This window comes from Sus scrofa, chromosome X (assembly GCF_000003025.6).
Source record: "Sus scrofa isolate TJ Tabasco breed Duroc chromosome X, Sscrofa11.1, whole genome shotgun sequence".
In the NCBI taxonomy this organism is placed as follows: domain Eukaryota; kingdom Metazoa; phylum Chordata; class Mammalia; order Artiodactyla; family Suidae; genus Sus; species Sus scrofa.
The window spans coordinates 90,702,489-90,723,338 of NC_010461.5; the positions used below are offsets into that span (position 1 = coordinate 90,702,489).

Sequence of the window (20,850 nt, forward strand, 5' to 3'; positions counted from 1 at the left end):
ACTTTCCTGACATTGCGCCACCAATGACGTCTGTGTTGCTAACACCAAGGCCTTCTTTTCTCGTCCTTATATTATGTGGCCTTGTAGCTCTCTTAGATGTTGGCTTCTGGGATAGCATACATTTAGCTCCTATTAGGGGTTTGAGGGAATTTAGCCTGGATCAACATACGTGATGACACTTTTGCCCTGCTCCGTGTGCAAAGTTGCCCCTGAGCAGCAGACCAAAACTCAAGCTTTTTTGTCTTTGCTAGGGCCACTCCCGCGGCATATGGAGATTCCCAGGCTAGGGTCTAATCGGAGCTGTAGCCGCCAACCACAGCCACAGCAACGCAGGATCCGAGCCGCGTCTGCGACCTATGTCACAGCTCATGGCAATCCCGAATCCTTAACCCACTGAGCAAGGCCAGAGATTGAACCCGCAGCCTCATGGTTCCTAGTCGGATTTGTTAACCACTGAGCCACGACGGGAACTCCAAAACTCAAGCCTTCTTGAAATCCAAGTCTCCTTGAAAGCCAAGCCTTCTGTTCCCAAGCTCTTAAGGGGCTTGGCCTAAAGGGAGGCCAGAAATCAATGGCCATTCTCAGTGCCATGACATTTTTGAATATCCGTGGTCATGAGTGAATGTTCACTATGCACCAGACACTATTCTAATCACTTAACATGAACTGAGCCAATTAAATCTCGCTGCAAGCTTTTAAGAAACGGGCGACAGCCCCACTGTTATCCCCATTCTAACGTTGGGGGGACAGACGCAGATGCTAAGTGTAGAGCTGGGATTCTGATGGCCAAGTTCTCACGCCTAAGCATGAGGCTGTAGTGGGGGAAGGATGTCAAGCTGAGCGTGCAAAAGCCAGGCCCGCCCGTCACCTGTGACCCAGTCCAAGATCAGCACTGTCCGCAGTCAAGCACTCACGCCACATTCCTGCACAGGATTTTTCCAAATTAACTTTTTTTATTAATTTAAAAATCCAGAAATGCAGTGACTACATAAATAAGTACCCCATTTAGGTACATGTCCTGTGAGAAGAGTGAGAGGGTAGTACTGTTATGTTTACTCTTACTTGTTTACATGCGTTAACTATAAAGTGGCTACGACTGCTAAATGGTGCTTATGGGCTTTGTTGTTCCAAGTGCTTATGGTACAAATAAATACATAAGAAGAACCACATCCAATCCTCTCTACTCACTACAGGCGGCTGGGCCTCTGTTCTCTATGTCCTACTCCCTACACCACACCGAACACTGGAGGGTTTCCACGGCGGCCTAGCACAGCTCCCCAGCTCCCGCTTCACACACACGCTTTGCAGAGGTGTGTCCAGGCACCTGGGGACAGGAGTCTCTCTAGGGGAGCTCCCTGGGGTTTCCCTTTAGGTCGAGCTTTCAGAGAACACCTGGGTGGGAAGACTTGGGGGTGAGTCATCCAGAAGGGCGACATCACTGCTTCTCTTCTGGATCCGGTGGCTTGTTTCCACAGTATGGAAACACTGCCCCCTCTGAGGGAGAGGTGGCAGCTAAATATCCTCCACCCTCCTTGTCCCCAGTAACGCTCTGTGGCCTTTCAGCCTTGTATGTCCTGCTTCCTTTTCCCCAGGAGAACGTGTCTGAGGGACTGGTGGTTCCATGAAGGCCTGGTCATCAGGCCCCTGTGTCTCTTTTAGGAGGACAGACTCCTTTGTGTCAGGTTGCCATAAAGACTGAACTGTCCATTGTCCCCCACTGGTGTCAAATTAAGGAAGAACGGGACCTGTGGTCCCAGAGTAGGAAACATGGGATTGCTGGGTCCTTAAAATCTCTGAAGCCCTCACTAGAGTTCATTTCTACCTCTTCAGAGGAGATAAATCTAGAAAGCAAGCTTGAGATCCCTGCTGGGGAGAACTTTATAGTTTTCTCACCAAGATGATTTCTAAAGCCAGGCCTCAGACTCGGTCATGTAGGGCCCTGGCAGGAGGGCTGCAAAGAGACTTTTTCGGAGCAGCCTTCTCTGGGACTCAGGATTCAAATCCACGCTTGGTGGACGAGATGACAATGGTAGGAAGGTTTAGAATAAAGATCATATCGGGACCCCCATCTGCCTAACCGAGCAACCATTCTCCTAACTGAAGCTCACGAGGAATGGAGCCCTTTTGCCAAGTAAAAGGCAACTCTGTTCACTGGAGGAAAAGAGGAAAATGCCTCTCTAAGAAGCTTCTAGGCTGTCATCACTGACCTGAAGTTTTTGGACTAGAGAATAGGAGCGAGGACTGAACTGTTAATGGGTGAGTTTTACTGACTTGAAAACACACGACTGGCCTGGTTGACTTCCATCAACTCCTTTCCTCACAAATTCTTTTGTCACATATGGGTTCAGGTTCTGACAAATCTCCCCAACTTTGACTTCTTGATGGAGGCCCCAGGGGTTCAGCGAGAAACGGGAGATGGTGTCACTTGGGGCAAGTTCTTTCCCGCCTTGAAGTGAAAGTGGCCGTGACCCGGTGCGCTTCATCTTCGCCAGAACTGGTGACTTCCAGCAACCACACCACAGACCCAAGGGCACAGTCTTCCACTCACGAGTCCTGATTTACCCCCAGGGGTACCAACCGCCCCCAAACTACTTGCGCGCCAGGCAAGGCAAAAGCGGGGAGACTCTACACTGGCTTGGCCTCAGAATGAAGGCTGTAGTTTAGTGTGTGTGCGAAGACGAGGAGTTAATGTTTTATAAAAAAAAAAAAAAAAAAAAAAAAAAAACAACCCAAGACATTCTAAAATGTGAAGAGCATAATTTCATACAAATATTTTCTCTGCACTACAGAACTCCTACTAAGCAATTCCCTTCTCGTTCTTTCATTGGAATAACTTTCTAGACAGAAACCCGAGGGTTTTGTTAACTCTTTAACCTGTAAAGAAATGTGATTCTCCCAGAAACTAGAGCGGTGCTGTGGTATTCTAGCCCTCTGCCTCCCGCAGACCATTCAAGACTCCTCTAAGTCTTTCTGGAGGAGATGTTTAAGGGCTGACACACCACTCTGATAAAGGAGCAAGTTATGCTGTGCTGGGCGTGAATAATTGACTGCATTTGAGTTGGGGGGTTTAGGGCACTGTTGACTTAAGCAAAGTAAGCCTGCAGTCCAGCTGCAGCTTGAATTTTCTTGCGTTACCCTATCCAACACGGTCTGTCTTGTCTAACAGTGGCCCTTTTCAGACCTTTCCAGGTACAAAACCTTGACCAAATCTTCGAGCTCTGTTCTGCACACGCGACTTGAACACATCTGGCTGATCTGGGCTTCTCCTTCAGTGAAGATCTTCCACTGGCCTAAAAGACAAACAGAAAGTGGCCCAGAGATGTAAGAGGAGAGCAGAGCCAATGAGGGGTAGACTCAGCATCCGCCGTCCTTCCCCACTGATGCACAGCCCCCCCCCCCGCCCCGGGGAGCTGGAATACAAGCGTCCCAGACTTTCAGCAAAACAGCCCCCAAAACACTTTTCTGGGGACACATGTGGAAAATGGGCCATGGAGTCTTCCGCACGCGGCATTTGTAAGCATCCCAAGAATAACACAGGCCTGTCTCCCCCAAGAGTACAACCTAAGTATTATTCTTGGGATGTTTACAGTCTACTTAGCGTTTGCAAAAGTCTCCGCTGTCAGGTTGTTAGGCTAGTATGGGGCTCACTGGGCGCCAGGTCAAATAAGGCGCTTTGGAGAACAGTACCTGGTACATTACTGGGGTTTTGCCTCCTCTTCGAGGCCTTGATATTAGTCTGGGCTACTTGATTATTTACTGCTTTTCTCCATTCCTGCTGCCCTTCGTTAAAAACTGCTCCCCTCTGCTTTCTCTTCTGCCCACACACTGTCCTCCGACCGCCTTCAGCAGCCCTACCCCACCTGGGCCCCCTGGCTCTTCAGAGAGGTCCACCCTCTCTGCCCTGGACAAACACTGCTACCCCCCTTCTGTTCCCTGTGCCACCTGCTCCTGTCCCTTTCCAGGCCCTGTTTTCTCCTCCCCCTGGCCCCACCATGGAAGTTTCCATACTTCCTATCTATCCCTATCAACTTCCCTATCCCTCCTCCTGTCACGCTGACTGCGCAGTTTTTTGTTTTTGTTTTTGTCTTTTTAAGGCCGAACCCGCAGCATATGTAGGTTCCCAGGCTAGGGGTCGAATCAGAGCTGCAGCTGCCAGCCTACGCCACAGCCACAGCAATGCGGGATCTGAGCCACGTCTGCGACCTACACCGCAATTCACGGCAATGCCGGATCCTTAACCCACTGAGCGAGGCCAGGGATCAAACCTGTGTCCTCATGGATGCGAGTCAGATTTGTTTCCACTGAGCCACGACGGGAACTCCAGTCTGAGCAGTTTTTGAATGCGCACCCCATGCTGAGCACTGGAAACCACCCGATATTGCTGAAGCATCCCTCCTCTAACTTTCCTGGTCCCTCAGCGGCAAGAGCTTCCTTCTCCTAGCATCCTGCTCTGTCAAAAAGCCCTCCTAACAAAATACTCACCCCGGATGCCCTCTTCATCTCCCTTTTATTCCCGTGCTCATGATGTTGCAACCTGGAGAATGCCTAGTCCAAGGTCAGCAAGCTCTTCTTAATCCAGAATTGATGTTGAACCTCTTTTCTTTCTCTCATCACAGGGGACCATGACCCCTTCCTTACAGCCTCCATCTGTCTGCTCTCTTCTCCCTGGGATTCGGCACCTTTTCCTATTCTCTGGGATCCCATGTGTGTGCCAAGATCTAATGGGCATGTGCTATCCAGGTGTCAGGCTTGTTCTTCTTTGTCCCCAGGTGACCCTGCAGATCATCTCATGATCCCCTTCCGTCAGCTGCACACCGTTAGTGTCACACACCATCTACTTGCGTTATACACCCCAAATCCTGACAGTGAGGGGCAGAGTTGGTTTAAATCATCTTTCAAGTCCCCCCAGGGCCTAGTACGGCACCTTGCTCAGAGTATGAACAAAAACATGGTCTTTGAAGTTAACTGGTAATTTCAAAAGTCACATCATTGGATCCGGGGATCCTAGACTCCACCTCCTTTATTCCTTACTCATAAGAACTCCCAACTCCTCCAATGTGAATTCTCCTAATGTCCAGTTAAGTGTCTACCCATGTCCTGCAGAATAATAATTGACCTCATTGACCCTATGTCCAGCTAGCTGCCTATTAGATAACCACTCAAATGGCCTTCAAGCATCTTAATCTAAACATGTTCCAAGTAAAACTCATTTTTTTTCACCAGTACCTGCTCCTTCTCCAGAGTTTCCCATTGGTGAATGGTATTACTCTTCAGTCCATAAAATTGTTACCACTGGAGTCACTCCAAACTCATTTCCTTCTTTGATACTGATCTTGATGATGTGACCTCAGAAATGTCCCTCACAGGGACCCCACCTCCCCTGTCTAACCGACTTAAGGCAGTATGACAGCTTCCTACAGACTATCACCAGCTCTCGCACTAAAAGCCCACCTTCCACTCCATACAGCAAGTACCGCTTTCTAAAACACAGATCTGAATGCACCATTTACTTGCTTAAAAAAAACCCACTGGGGTTCTCTGGCCTGGAGATCAAGTCCAACTTCTTAGCTTGGCATATTGGGCTCTTCAGAATATGGCTTCGTCAAAGTAGGTGCTTAATAAATCCATCTGACCGCCAAGAGACATCTTTCGGTAGCATCATTTTGATACCGATACGTTACATGCAGCACCAACAACTGCAGCAACTACCCATGCGACTTGCCTTCTATGGGAACCTCTCACCAGCTTCTTCGGGGCCCCTGACTACTTCCTACTTCCAACTCTTCTCATCTTGCGGTGCACCCTATGTGACCTTTGTAAATCTTCCTCACCCACACCCACACACTCACCCGCACCCACGTTTCTTGTTTGCTCCTGAGTCTTCTCTTAGGCTGCACCCTCTCCCTGGACTGATTTCCTGACCTGTTGCCCAGTCACACCCTTCTCTTTCAAAACTCACCTCCTCCCCGAAGTCTTCCCGACTAAGCCCACCTGGCTGTCATCTCATTGTTCTTTGCAGAGTCCCCTGAGCACTTAGGCATTTCACTCTTCAGAACTATACTAATTCAGAGGGAAGGCGTTTTCATGTTCCGTCTCGCCCATTAAAATTCCCTGTGGATAGACATTCTGTGCCTTTTATTCCTTCAGAAATGCTCCCCCTGCCCCACACCCCACGGCCCAGTGCCTAGCAGGATCTAGTCCCAGGCTCCATCTAGTGTAGAAAGTGGGAGAGCTGCAAGCATGCCTGAGTGTCTGAGTGCTTCGGAAGAAATGTCACCACCCGGGGCAGTCCCAAAGAGTAAACAGAGCTTTTTTTAAATTGTTAAAACCTTTTTGTCTTTTTAGGCCACACCTATGGCATATGGAAGTTCCAGGCTAAGGGCTGAATCGGAGCCGCAGCTGCCGGCCTACACCACAGCCACAGCAATGTCAGATCCCAGCTACATCTGCAACCTACACCACAGCTCACAGCAACGCCAGATCCTTAACCCACTGAACCGGGCCAGGGATCGAACCTTGGTCCTCATGGATACTAGCTGGATTCATTTCTGCTGAGCCATGACCGGAACCCCTAAACAGAGCTTTGATACAACCCAAGAATCGATGTGCATCCATTTTTCTCTCTGTGTCTCTTGTACCCACCACTGAGAACACAGCCAAAATGCGAAGGCTCCACACACAGACCAGACCTCTGACCCTCTTGAGACTCTGGGGTTAGTCACCAGACAGGAGAGAGACCATCTAATGCTGACATTGAGTGTTGTTCCTGTTCAGTGAGGACGTGGCAGGTACTTTATTTGGGACGCTGCTAACATTGAAAAGTAGATATGTTCTCCTGGGAAGAGTAAAGAGAGTCACCACTTACTCAGTGTTGTCCTGGTCACCAGCTTGAAGTGATGGAGCTCCTCAAACATCCTCTTGGAGATCTTCTCAATATGGAAGTGCTGGAGGATGCCTGGAGCCAAGCACAAAGTGGGGCAGGTGGTCAGGCGCTCTCTATTTGGAACCATCAACCCCTTTTTCTGCTCGGGCTGAGCATATCATTTCATTAGTGGGGCTTAGGAGTCTTGAGCTGGGCTGGGTAATGTGCTTAACCAGGACTTGGACGGCTCGGGGGTTATAATTGACTCCATTTGGTTCCTTGGCTCGCTGGCCTCCCCACTGGTTCTCCAGAGGATGGAGATAAGGGAGACAGAGCTGCTGACCGTGGGACCCGTTCCTGGGAAAGCCACAGGGAATCAAGCATGGGTGCTGGCTGGAGTTTCCTGCAGCCAAAGGCAGGATTAGACATTCTGCCTTTGCCCCAAGCCTGGGTAGACTATGTCCCTGCCAAGCCACTGGGCTGCCACCCACCCCTTGATTCAGCAGTGAGAGCCAGCCGTGGGCCTTGCAGACAGGTTGTTTGTGTAAATGGAGAAGCCATCCCTATTCTTTTTTGTTTGTTTGTTTTTTCTATATTTTTTTAGGGCTGCGCCCACAGCGTATGGAAGTTCCCAGGCTGGGGGGCAAATCGGAGCCTACACCACAGCGACAGCAACACAGGATCTGAGCTGCATGCTCAACCTACACTGCAGCTCAGGGCCATGCCGGATCCTTGACCCACTGAGTGGGACCAGGGATTGAACCCGAATCCTCATGGATACTAGTCAGGTTCGTTTCTGCTGTGCCACAATGGGAATGCTGCCATCCCTATTCTTGAACTCACCCCAAAGCATGGTTTTCCTTTTGCTTTTCCTTAGAAAAATGTGCATGATGAAAATAAGGGGGCTCTGGCAGTCTTAACTTTGCCTGAATAACTTTTATCAAAATAACATATGAACCACTGAAAACTGCCTTGCAGTTGAGGGGGCAACATGTTACCAGCTCACTTAAATAATCCTCAAGAGGTCTACAGTGAGCAATGGGAGGAAGCCTGGATTTACTCTCTGTCTACTACGCACAGATTCCCCAGGGCTGGGAACAAGAGGTGATTTAGGGAGTTGGAGATAGCAAATCAACATTCCTAGGTCTAGAGCAAAAGTCATGAGATGAGATATATATGTGTGTGTTCTAGCATATTTTTAAGGAGCAGGGAGAACTCTTTCTTTCAGGAAGAAAGGTTGGTGTGAAAAGGGACAGAAAAAAAGGCCCACACAAATCTAGAGCAGGGGTTTCCCCAAGGAAGGGTCTAAAATGCCATGTGCCGGAGTTCCCTTCGTGGCTCAGTGGTTAACGAACCGACTAGGAACCATGAGGTGGCGGGTTCAATCCCTGGCCTCACTCAGTGGGTTAAGGATCCAGCGTTGCCATGCGCTGTGGTGAAGGTCGAAGATGCAGCTCAGATCCCGCGTTGCTGTGGCTCTGGTGTAGGCCGACGGTTACAGCTCCGATTCGACCCCTAGCCTGGGAACCTCCATATGCCAAGGGTGCCGCCCTAAAAAGACAAAAGACAAAAATAAATAAATAAATAAAATAAAATGCCACCTCCATGAACATCACCTGGCTATTTGCTAGAGATGCAAATGTTGAGACCCTACCAGAGGCCGCCTGAATTCTCATTTCTCGGTCAGGCCAAGCAGCTGGGTTTTAAACCGGCTCCCTTTGTGATGCTGAAACTTCCTCAAGTTTGAGCACTCTCGAGCCTTATGTGGGAGCCGGCTGAAAAAAGATGTGTACTATTTCCTCCTTGAAATCTGACCTCTCCCTCGGATTCCTAGCAAACTTGACCAGACTAGATCAGCCCTAGTCTCGTAGCTATGGGATGGCTTGAACAACTGTAGGTGCAGAGGACACAGAACGTGGCTTGCTGTGGCATCGACGTGAGGAATCAGAAAAGCAACTGGACATCATGACCGGGGTTGTCCTTCCAGTAAGACTATAATCTTTTTGATGATGGTGTTTTCAACTTGAGCAACTGCAAAGTACCGAGCATGATTTGAGAGACGCAGCTTCTCACTGAGTGAGTGCATTCTCATGTTGTTGAGCTTCGGTCTTGGAAACCATGGTGGACTGCAGTTTGGTAGTTTACAACCCTTGACTGTCCATTAGAATCACCAGCGGAGCTTTGAGAACAAACACTGTAGCCCAAGCCTCACGCCTGACCAATTAGTCAGCCTCTCTGGGGGTAGGCATTTGGTATTTAAAAACCTTTCCAGATGATTCTGATGTGCAGCCTGCATTAAGAACCACGCCACCAGCCCTGGTTGTTTGAGAGAAAGACAACAAACCCCAATGGCCAGTACTTACTTTTTAGCCCAGGCCATGGTTAAAGTTAAAAGCCACGATAGCAACTGTGTGAGTCATGTGTTAGTTTCTAAGCAATCAGGAAATCTTTGACCCAAACAGAGGAAAAAGTTGAAGCAAAGTGAAGGTGACTTCCCTTCCTTCCCTGTGTCCCCCTTACCAAAAAATAACGGGAAATTAATGTCTGGCTCACCCTTTCGAATGGTCCAAACGTGGACCTCTACCTGAGGTGGTCTCTCTGTCTCCAAGGCGATTTTTCTGGTGGTCTCCCCATCCTCCATGAACACAGACTCATACACAGGCATTGTTTCTTCTCCACAGAAGTAGCCTTTGCTGTCAAGGCTTTGGCTGGGAAGTTCTTCTGGAATCAGGAAGCAAGTAGAGAATTGTCATGGTTTTCCAAAACTAGAAGCAAACTCCTGCATTTACATATCTCATGTATCACAGCACCTCACACGCATCCAAAGTGGACAATCAACAAGAACATTCCTACAGGGATGGAAATCCCACCCATATTTCACTGGTTCAACTTAGGCTGCTCCGGTGACAGCCACCAAGTCACAAAGGAGTACTTGACTTCTAAGTCCACGAGATGCCTGAAGCCGTGGTTCTACAGAACGCTGGCCCCAGAGCTACAATGGATCCGCCACCACCGCATGAGAGGTGTTCTTTCATGAAGAGGAGGAATGGGATCAACTACAAATCTGTTGGGCACTTAAGGGAACTTAGGATTTTCCATGCTCATGGTTTGTCTAGTTCAACGTTGCCAACAGAGACCCAAGGAATGGGCCGACAGAAGGCTTCGGTTAACTTCCCTGACGTCACTTAGGTATACTTAGAAAACATTTATGACACTCATTGATGTGCATATACTTGCCCAAAGGATCTCTCCAAATTGGCTTGACATTTCTGAATGCTCTTTGATTTGTTTGTAAGGGAAATGCTAATACCGGATCAACGTCAATGCCAAAACCTAGATGTCAGATTAGTCATATGTATGCTATGCCAAATGAAAGGTTGGAAGACACAAAAAAAAATTGGTCAAATCCCTCAACTATGGATCATTTAAAGTATGAACTAAATTGTTGGATTTCAGCTGCCAGACATAAAAGTACCAGTCCCCTCTTACTCCCCATTCTGCTTCACCCTCCTCTTTCCTCAGCCCCCTACTGAAAGAAGGTTCCCTAGGTTGGTTCTCTGTGAGTTAAGTTCCTTTTCTGGCCTTGTAATCAGCACCCTCTTCAGCTATGGGTGTAATGTTCTCACGGTTACCATGAGGGAGGGAGTGGGATGGAAAGGGAATTTGGGGTTGGTGGATGCAAACGACTACATTTAGAATGGATAAGCCATGAGGTCCTGCTGTACAGCACAGGGAACTATATCCAATGTCTTGGAATAGACCATGATGGAAGATAATGTGAGAAAAAGAATGTCTATCTATGTATGACTGGGTCACTTTGCTACCAGCAGAAATTGGCACAACACTGGAAATCAACTACCCTTTAACAAAAAATATATTAAAAAATAAAGTGTAATGCTCAAATCAGGAACAACAAAGAGAAGCTGAGAACACCCTAAAAAAGTCTGAATATGGACAGAAGCCATCTGGAAGAATATCTGTGGAAAGCATTGGGTGTTGAGTGCTTTGGACCTGTGACTCTAATTAGGGGGACTCACTGTTCGCCAGCCAGACGCATTTGGACTAGAGGTTGTCATCAAATTGCTATTGCATGTCTCTTGCTGACCTGATTAGCTGTCCCACCCCCACCACCATTTTGGCACCGTAAGGACAAAAATCCTAGTCTTCTCTGCATGATTCCAGGGTGGATCACTCAATGTGTAGATTATCCTAGAGTCAAGCTTTCTTTGTCTTTCTTTTTACTTATTTAATTACTCGGTGGGCCAGTCTTTTTTGGTGTGATGTTAGGTAATTAAGGGAAGTGTGCTAGCATTTTTCAAATGGGTGGGGGAGATGACTGAGTAAACAGGAACCTCTGTGTATTTAATTACCAGAATGAGAGCCGGGGTGCATGTATTAAATCTTGCTCATCAGCCTAATCCTAGCTATAGCTATAATGGCCATATGAAATCCAGAATGATACTGGAAGTACCCAAATTATGCTAAATGTTGTCCCAGTGTCCTGAAGAGCCGTCCTGCACCATCACCCCTCCCCTCTAAGAGCTTGATTTACTCACCAGGAGGGATCAACCAACAGCAAAATCCATTAGTGACTTGACCCCGGCTGGCACATGACAACATTACAAGTCAATACACAGAGCGTGTCTCTCAAACTACCTACTCGGGAACCTCCTCCATTCCACACTCTCCCCTTCAAAGTGCTTCCTGATCACTCCATGTTCACCTATTTTCATCTCCTTCTAGGGAAGCAGGCCACGCCTGAAGTCACTTCTGGCCATTCTCACTTCCCCTGAGAATGCTCCCATCCTGAGCCCTCCAGAACTAAGAAAGTGAGAAATCATTCCTTTTCATGCTGTAACCAAAAACCGGTGTCATTACAGGAAATCCAGGTATTGGGGTGGTATGACGGGGATAAGAGGTGAGCTGGGGAACTTTCTTACACAACCCAGCACATGGCCACTGATACACACAAGGCAAGGCCAGCCTCTCCCAGAGCAAATAGAAGAGGGCGGGGTGTGTGTGTGTGTGTGTGTGAAACCCACTTCCTTTATTTTGGCCTTTGTTTGTTACTGGTGGGGCCTGCAATCTATTGATACTCTTGGCTGCATCATCAGTGAATTTTATGTCTCACGTTTCCCTTCTCAACATGAAGAACTGAATTTGCTATTCTTTTTTCCATTGATCTTCTTGCCACGCTTCTTTATTCCTCTTCCTGGGTGTCATTTTCTGAGCAACTGAGGATGTCATGACCTTCCTTTCTCACCCCTTCACATCATTCAGGTCTCGACTCAAACAGCCTTTCTCAGAGAAGCCGTCACTGACCAGTCTTTTTTTGGGTGGGGGGTGGGCGCACCCGCAGCATATGGAGGTTCCCAGGCTAGGGCTCGAATCAGAGCTACAGCTGCTGGCCTCCGCCAGAGCCACAGCAACTCGGGATCCGAGCCGTGTCTGCGACCTGCACCACAGCTCACGGCAATGCCCGATCCTTCGATCCCTGAGCAAGGCCAGGGATCGAACCTGCAACCTCATGGATATGAGTCGGACTTGTTTCCACTGTGCCACAACGGGAACGCCTGACCAGTCTTCTGAAAGTGCTTCACCCTGCCTTTCCCACTGACTATCAGCGGATCCTATCTGTTTTTTTCTTCACAGTACTATCTCAACTGAAAATGTACCTTATTAGTTTATGTTCATTGTCTTTCTTTTCCCATTAGAATGTAAGGAGCATGCTGGCACGTAGCCTATGTCTTTATGTCTTTAGTCTCAGTGCCTGAAACAGTGTCTTGAACACAGCAGGCACATAATAGGTGTTTCCAGATGGAATGCTGCACGAACAAGTGCACGACCCTTGAGGTACGCGGGCCTCTGTGGATAGTGACTCTTACAGGGCAGCATGGTCGTCAGGAGACTTGCAAATTGCAGACACCCATGAGTGGCTCACTGAGAGACAGGCGCACAGAATGGGACAGCCACTCTCTCCTTTCACATTGCCCAGGAAGTTCTCTCTCTCTACACCTCTGAGCAGCCTGAGAAAGTGGGAAAAGTCATTCTTCCAGAGAAGTAGTTTTAGTCAATGAGACTCTTCAATATATTCCCAAGTGGGACTCTGAGGGCAGTTTACTAAAATAATAAGCTTTTTTTTGGTTTGTTTTGGCCACACCCGCAGCATACAGAAGTTCCTGGGCCAGGGATCGAACTTGTGCCACAGCAGCAACCAAAGCCACTGCAGTGATAACACTGGGTCCTTAACCCACTGTGACACAGGGAACTCCTTAAAATAATAGCTTTAATTACTTTTTTCTAATAACAAAGTAATACATGTTCTTTGTTGGAAATTTAGAAATTATAAAGAAGAAAATAAGAATTACCTATAATTGAACCACCCAAAGGTGGCCACTGTTACATTCTGCCAGATGCTCTTCCAATCTCTCTCTCTCTCTTTTTTTTTTTTTTTTGGTCTAAGCATATTATTAATGCTTAAAAAACACACACACAGGAAGTGGGATCATAATATACATATCGGTTTTTTTTTGTCTCTTTTTTTGCTATTTCTTGGGCTGCTCCCGCGGCATATGGAGGTTCCCAGGCTAGGGGTCGAATCAGAGCTGCAGCCACTGGCCTACGCCAGAGCCACAGCAACTCGGGATCCAAGCCGCGTCTGCAACCTACACCACAGCTCACGGCAACGCTGGATCGTTAACCCACTGAGCAAGGGCAGGGACCGAACCCGCAACCTCATGGTTCCTAGTCGGATTCGTTAACCACTGCGCCACGACGGGAACTCCCTACATATCGTTTTGAAGCTTCTCTTTGGACTTAGTATACTGCAAATACCTTTCTGTGCCATTAAATCATGATCTATGGTGATTTTTAATGGCCGTATAATACACCACAGTACAGATATACTGTAATTTATTTATTTCCATACTGGTAGACTTTCATTTCTTTCCAATATTTCACTATTGTAAACAGCACTGCAACAAAAATCCTTGTCTAGCTCTGCATGTCTCTGATTACTTTAGCCAAAGAGTATGAACATAAAGTTTTTTGCCTTTTTTTTTTTTTTTTGTCTTTTCAGGGCCGCACATATGGAGGTTCCCAGGCTGGGGGTCGAATCAGAGCTATTGCCGCCAGCCTACGCCACAGCTCATGGCAATGCCGGATCCTTAACCTACTGAGCGAGGCCAGGAATCGAACCCACATCCTCATGGATCCTAGGGGGATTCGTTTCCACTGTGCCACGACGGGAACTCCATGAACGTAAAGTTTTTAATAAATACCACCAACCTGAAGGATAATACCTATTCTGTGTCCTGTCCCCACAACTTTTTGAGTCATTCACTCTTATTTGTATGACCTACCCCCATAGGATCCTAACCACGCAAAGAAATGGGATTGGGTCTAAAGGTCTGAGATAACAAATTGGGGTACTATACAGTGGGAGGGTTTATCTTACCTGGGTAGCTTAGGTAACTATGAGTTTGTGTCTGGAATTACCTTGTTGTATAACTTTTATGATTATAGGCGTTAGACCCCCGGCAGAAAAGAAAACTGTGTGGCTGGATCTACTTCTAAGTGAGACCGCAGACTCAGAAGTTGTAATAGGTCATTGGGGCTGGGTGGCCGCCATGTCCGTTTCCTCAGAATGTGCTCTCTCCCGGGTCCTAGTGAGTACATTTCTTCATCACTTTCAATGCCCCAGTTCTCTCCTCCATATCAGATAGCTCCTGTCCTTCCTATCCACACCCTGCCTCCTCTTTACTCTGGAAGATGGTCGTAATGCTTGATTACCAATCCAGTACTCTGTCAATCCCATACTACAGACTGTACTTTTCTCTAGCTCATGTGGCACAACCACCATTTAGCTAAGTTATTTTCCCTTTTTTTTTAATCAGTCAACATTTTCCACTGGCCTGGAAAAAAATGGGCAGGAAGTGACCTGGGTTCCAAGCCTCGGTTCATCATTTATTTCCATGACTCTGAACAAGCCATTTCACTTTATATACAAAATAATGATATTGTGATAGGATTTTAGTGTTGGAAGGAAGCTTGGAGATGAACGAGTCCAAACTTTTCATTGTACAGATGAGACTGATGCAGCCCAGAGCAGGCCTGGGTCACACAGCAACTTAGTTAAGACTACATCTCCTTCCACTATACTGCACCTGTCCTGTCTCTAGTCCTGTCTGAAAGGGGAAATAGAGGTGATGGTGCTTTGATGAGTTAAACAGTGATACAAACTGAGGGTGCTACTGTCCTTCCTAATAATCACAATAACCTAATTTCTCTACTATTCAGAAAAGCAAAGCTTAAGTTCAGCTGTTAGGGCCACATAAGCTGGGGTCAAAGGTGCAGGAGACACAAGCAAATCCTCAGCCTATTTCTGAGTCGGCAATTTCTTCCAAGCGACCATCTTCTGAGTCCTTCAAGAGAGGAGTGAATGTAGTTCGTTATTAGTAGAGCTATTACCATTACAATTATATGGTAGGTTGTGATTACGTTTCTGATGCTCAAGGAACAGTGAGAATGACTATGTGAGGATCTCCGTCAGCCAAAGGCAGGGCTTCCAACCAACGCACCTTTTGCCTTTTTACCTGGACACACCTTGCAGCACTTTCCATCTATCTTTTGAGGATACTTGCAGGGGTATCGATTGGGGCAGTGGATTTTCTTGCACTCTTGCTTGGTGACATTACAAGTGCACAGCACACACTCCACAATGCCAAATGCCCGAAGGTTTGGGTGCCAGGACTCGCCATGAGAATAGGTCTTTCCATTGGAAACACACACTGGAAGAGAACACAGGACTGGAAATTAAAGGCTAGGGAGCTGAAACGGGCCTCTGTGCTCAGAACCCAAGCCCTGAACCCCTTAAGACATCAGGCATCCTTTGTTCTTGTCGTGGCCAGGGAGAGATGTTTACAGAGCAGCCTCTGTAACCAAAAGACAGCTTGGGCCTTGTTCGACTGTCAGCAACTATTCAGGTTCTTCGGCCACAGCCTCTGGGTGCCCACAATGCCTGGCACATAGTAGGCCATCAATAAATATTTTTTAAATGGAGAAAAGAATGGATGCATGAAAGCAGAGTTCTATCTGTCCTGGGTATCTGATAAAGAACCTCTCTTATGGAGTTCCTGTTGTGGCTCAGCAGGTTAAGGACCTGACATTGCCTCTGTGAGGAGGCGGGTTTGATCCCTGGCCTTACCCAGTGGGTTAAGGATCTAGCGTTGCCACGAGCTGCAGCATAGGTCACAGATACGGCTCAGATTCAGTATTGCCATGGCTGTGGTGTATGCCAGCAGCTGTTCGATTCGACTCCTAGCCTGGGAACTTCCATATGCCACAGGTGCAGCCATAAGAAAAAAAAATAAAAAAAATAAAAAAGAACCTCTGTTAGAAGGTAGTGTTCATACCTGCAGTTCCATAGTGGATTGGGGTGGCCCAAGTGGATGAAAATCTCACCGAAAGGTCTGCTGCCCAGGGAGCCTAGAGGCAAACACTATTGCTCTTCTCAAAGGGCCAGTTTTTCCAGATCCTAAAGCAAATCCACTCAGAACGTCAAATGCCACGAGAATCAGATCTACTAACACAGATGGATAGGGAGCTTCATGGTGCCGGTCCACCCTCTGGCGTGGGAAGGTAGATGCTAAGACAAGATTGAGAGGGAAAGGACCCACACCTCCCAGGCAAGTGGTGATAGGTCACCTTTCATGCCTCTAATCTGTAGGTAAGGTGCCGTGTCCTCATAGTGGCGGTAGGGATTTGGCTACAGCGAATCACTGCCTGCCCCACAGATACCCTTGGGTGGTCTCACACCTGTTTAGTGAGGAGAGGTCACTGGCTCCAGGGTTTCTGAGGGGCCTTGCAAGAGCAAGTGTCTGAGCGGCGGGCTGAGGGGTCTATGGAGAGATGCAGCCACGGGAACATCCTTCGCTGCAAACCAATCAAAACATATCGGGCTCCTATGGTCAGACCCAGGAGCTAGGCTCCAGCATAAGACCTGCTGCAAATGGGGAGGTCTGAGAAGGAGGTCTCTCCTTTGTGAAAGTGCTGAGACACTCTGGAGATTCCAAGCCATGACGGGCACTGGGTGTGTTTCTCATTATTCCCATCGCCTCATCATACCCAGGGAGACCTGTCGGCCTCCCGATCAGCGACATCTCTCGGGTGGGTTGTATCACTTAAGGCGGGGCGAGGGTGGGAGAAAGAGCCCCACTTGGGGCGTTTCTAAGAACTGATTTGGCTGCGAGACAATGGCCTCAGAAGGATGAATCATTGGGCTATTTCTTTCTCATCAAGTCCACTGGGTCACATTAGGAAATATGGACGATGTTGGCTCCCTTTTCCTGTTCTTTGCAAGAACTGCTAGAGTGCTAAGCACTCTAACAGGCCAATCCCTGTCCAGATTTCCAAGAACCTAAAGCAGAGAAGCTCCCAGTCTTACAGGAGATCGAATAGGGACCTGACATCGAAACTGTGGCTGGAATCCCAAAACAAGACGGACCAGATGTGTTGTTCTCTCTTCTGCCCTCTCTCTCTTCTCTCTCCTCCCCAGACAGTGGCACTCCTTTCTAGAGAATGCGATCAGGTGGGTGCAGAGTCTGCTTCCAGAACATTTAGGCTGGACTCAAGTTAAAAATGGCGGGGTCCCCCTGCTTCTCCTCTTGGACTCTAGCAAGGGACAAAGTAGATGTATCCCAGAGGAACCCATCAGGGGCAGGAGGGCTAAGGAGTGGGGCTGTCAGGACCCCCAGTGTTATATAGCCAAGTTCCCTCTCCCCTAAACATGTGGACCAAGGGAACAATCTGGAATGGGTGAGAGTCTCCACTCTGAAGTGCAATAGGGTGAGAGCAATTCTCTAGGGAGAAACACAACCTTCTCTCCATCAACGAAGCCTCAAGATGATTTTGAGTCACCCAGCTGGGGCGGTGGGAGTTGGAGGTGGGGATAGTAGTAAGGTCAGGAGAGAGTGGCTGTATCCAAATCAGTGGGGCCAATGCATAAACATAAAGCTGGGGCTTTTGACGTGGAGAAATCAAGGGATACACCTCTGCCCTGAAAATGCAGAGGCCTGTGGAAATTAGGAGATTTGGGATTTTTTTTTTTTTTTTGGTCTTTTTAGGGTTGCACCCGTGACATATGGAGGTTCCCAGGCTAGAGGTTGAATCGGAGCTGTAGCTGCCGGCCTACACCACAGCCACAGCAACACGGGATCCGAGCTGCGTCTGCGACTCACATCACAGCTCACGGCAATGTCGGATCCTTAACCCGCTGAGCGAGGCCAGGGATCGAACCCACGACCTCATGGTTCCTAGTCAGATTTGTCTCTGCTGAGCCACAATGGGAACTCCATGGGATTTAGGATTTTCGAAGTCCATTTCCCCACACATTTTGTAAGGCTTTGAAATCCTTTCAGAGCAAATGGAATCTATTGGAGGCAATTTAGGATTGACAATCAAACTGCATCTTTACCCAACTCTTCCTCCTCATTTCATAAATTCATATCAACGCCTTGGAATTTAAAAATAATAAATTCCAAATCAAACCCAGATCGATAGTAAATATTTCCAATTCCTCTAGAACGTTACCATTTTTTATTAAGAGTTTTATTTTGAATGTTCCTCTTTTAAGCCTGTTAGTTTCAAAAGCAATTTAATTTTTTTTATCTGTAATCTGAAATTTACATCTAACTCATAACAGATGTGATCAACTAGCTTTGGCCTGACTAGCGTTGCTGAGATTTATAGTAGGAGTTCTTTGTAACGGATTGTTTTTCACCCCTGTTATTCAATCATTTGGTTTAATAATTTATTACTTTTAACCCATTCAGAGAACTGCCTTTGATTTGTTTTTCCTTTAAAGGAAACAAAACATGTTTGTGGTTTCATAAAAAGGTACCAGCTGAGCTTTTGCTCTGAAGAGCTGGTTGACACGATGCCTAAAAAAGTAAGAAGCAGTCAATTGTCTGATTGAGTTTCTCCTGCCCCACCCCTGCTACTGGAGGCCAGAGAACTCTGAGCAGGAAGGAACGGCCGGTGGACGTGTGCGGGTGCCTGCTGCAGCCAGCTGGTCAGCTGAGTGGGCTGCATGGTGCCCAGCCAGAAGGTTTCTGGATTTCTTACTGGATGGCTCATATCAAAGGATAATCTCCCGCTATGAATGAGCATCTCTGAGCTTGGGGTGCGGAATCAGGACCTTTAGCAAGAGCCCCGGGAGCATCTGGGGTGCAATGAAGGCAGAGAATTGCTACTCCTAAGGTTTGGATAAGAGCTTTAGAAGCGTTGAGCACTGAGTACCTTTAACTATTGGGTGTGCTCCTGGAGAACAAACCACCATTCATTCTGTTGAAGCCCCAGCCAACGTTCCCAAACGATCTTCAACCCCCAGGGGTAACTAAGAAAACGTTCGCTGCTTTCTTGCCATTTGTCCAAAGTAAGGACAGATACGTGTGAAATAGAAACGAGGCTCTCCGGGCTGTATTTAGGGAAGTTCTAAGAGTGCCCTGGAGTCACTTGTCCACATTGGCTTGCTAGATCCAGATGGTGAGTGATCCACCTGTGAACATATGCTATGCACGGGACAAAGGGTCCATGGCCAGCTCAGCCCTCCAGAAATCAGGGCTGCTGCGGCCACGAGGTGGGTGTGGTACCAAAGAAGCAGCCCCTTACCTTGTCCATGCTTGTGCTTGTTATTGATGACGATCTGAACGATGGTGCCCGATGCTTGCTGTGAATCCATGAGTGCTCCCCGGTGACTTCTGGCTCCGGGAAAGCGGGGCAGACTTCCGGCTGGTCGGCTTGGTGGAGGATCATAGTGAGAACGGTGGTAAGAATGTCTCTGTAAAGGGACAAAGGACAAATTCAGCCCTGCCTGCAATCCACCAATGAGAAAGCTGTTGGATGATTTTCGGTGATGAGCTCTGATCTCGAACTGCTCGTCTGCCCACACCAAGAGGAACCATTGGAATGGGAAGGGAGAGCAGTGCTGGCCACACGTTAAGATTCTTCTCTCTTCTTGAAGATGGCTGGATTCCCAGACCAAGCTCCTGAGGGAGAAATTAGCCCCAAAGGGTAAAGTGTCTTTCCTACTCCCCCAAATCTCACCTTCAGGCTTAAGAATTAAAGGAGTCACCTGCAACACAAGGCAGACAGTGATAGAGACCACAGGAGAAGCAGAAAATGCTGCGCAAATCAGAATGAGACAGACAGCTTCCGGCTGGGAAGGGTTTGTGACCTGGGCCACGAAGGGTGAGTAGACTTTTTACAGGCAGAATTGGTGAGGAATATTCCAAGCAGAGATTTCCAAGTTGAGAAGGTGTAGCAGAGAACATAGAGTCCATAAAAGGGAAGAGCTGAAGGATAACATTCCAAAAGTGGGCTGGAGCCAGATCACGGAGGGCTTGAAACGACAGGCTAAGGGTGAGGACTTTATTTGGTAGGCAATAGAGGTGAGGGTGCAGAAGGCTTTGAGGGATTTTTTTTTCAAGTAAGGGGAAAAAAATCAGAACTGTGTTTCAAAGCATTGAGCCCGGATAATGTGCAGGGGGACGTGGATAGAAGGAAGAGGCTGCAAGTCTGGTCTAGATAAGAGGTACTGAGATTCTAGGAGCTGCCATCGTGGCTCAGTGGTTAACGAATCCGACTAGGAGCCAGGAGGTTGCCGGTTCGATCCCTGCCCTCGCTCAGGGGGTTAAGGATCCGGCGTTGCCACGAGCTGTGGTATAGGTCGCAGACGCGGCTCAGATCCCGCATTGCTGTGGCTGTGGTGTAGGCTGGCAGCTGTAGCGCTGATTGGATCCCTAGCCTGGGAACCTGCCTATGCTGCAGGTGCGGCCCTAGAAAAAACAAAAAGACAAAAACAACAACAACAAAAGAGGTACTGAGACTCTCAAAGCAGTCCATAAAAGGGAAGAGCTGAAGGATAACATTCCAAAAGTGGGCTGGAGCCAGATCATGGAGGGCTTGAAACGACCATGGAGCAAGGTCAC

General features: G+C 47.9%; 1 protein-coding gene across 10 annotated transcripts in view; it reads right to left on the reverse strand.

The window, feature by feature from the left end:
- The window catches only part of CHRDL1 (chordin like 1), a 123,795-nt gene continuing 103,878 nt past the window's right edge, over positions 934-20,850 (reverse strand). For 7 of the 10 annotated variants that reach the window (XM_005673818.3, XM_005673817.3, XM_005673812.3 and 4 more), the window contains exons 8-12: positions 19,532-19,700; positions 15,442-15,651; positions 9,416-9,583; positions 6,866-6,955; positions 934-3,290 (exon numbers count right to left, since the gene is read on the reverse strand). In XM_005673818.3, the coding sequence (XP_005673875.1) occupies positions 3,160-3,290; positions 6,866-6,955; positions 9,416-9,583; positions 15,442-15,651; positions 19,532-19,700 (768 nt within the window). In that variant the 3' untranslated portion in view covers positions 934-3,159. The remainder of the gene's footprint in view (positions 3,291-6,865; positions 6,956-9,415; positions 9,584-15,441; positions 15,652-19,531; positions 19,701-20,850) is intronic. The other 3 variants (XM_005673815.3, XM_013986327.2, XM_021079622.1) reach the window with 1 other exon arrangement.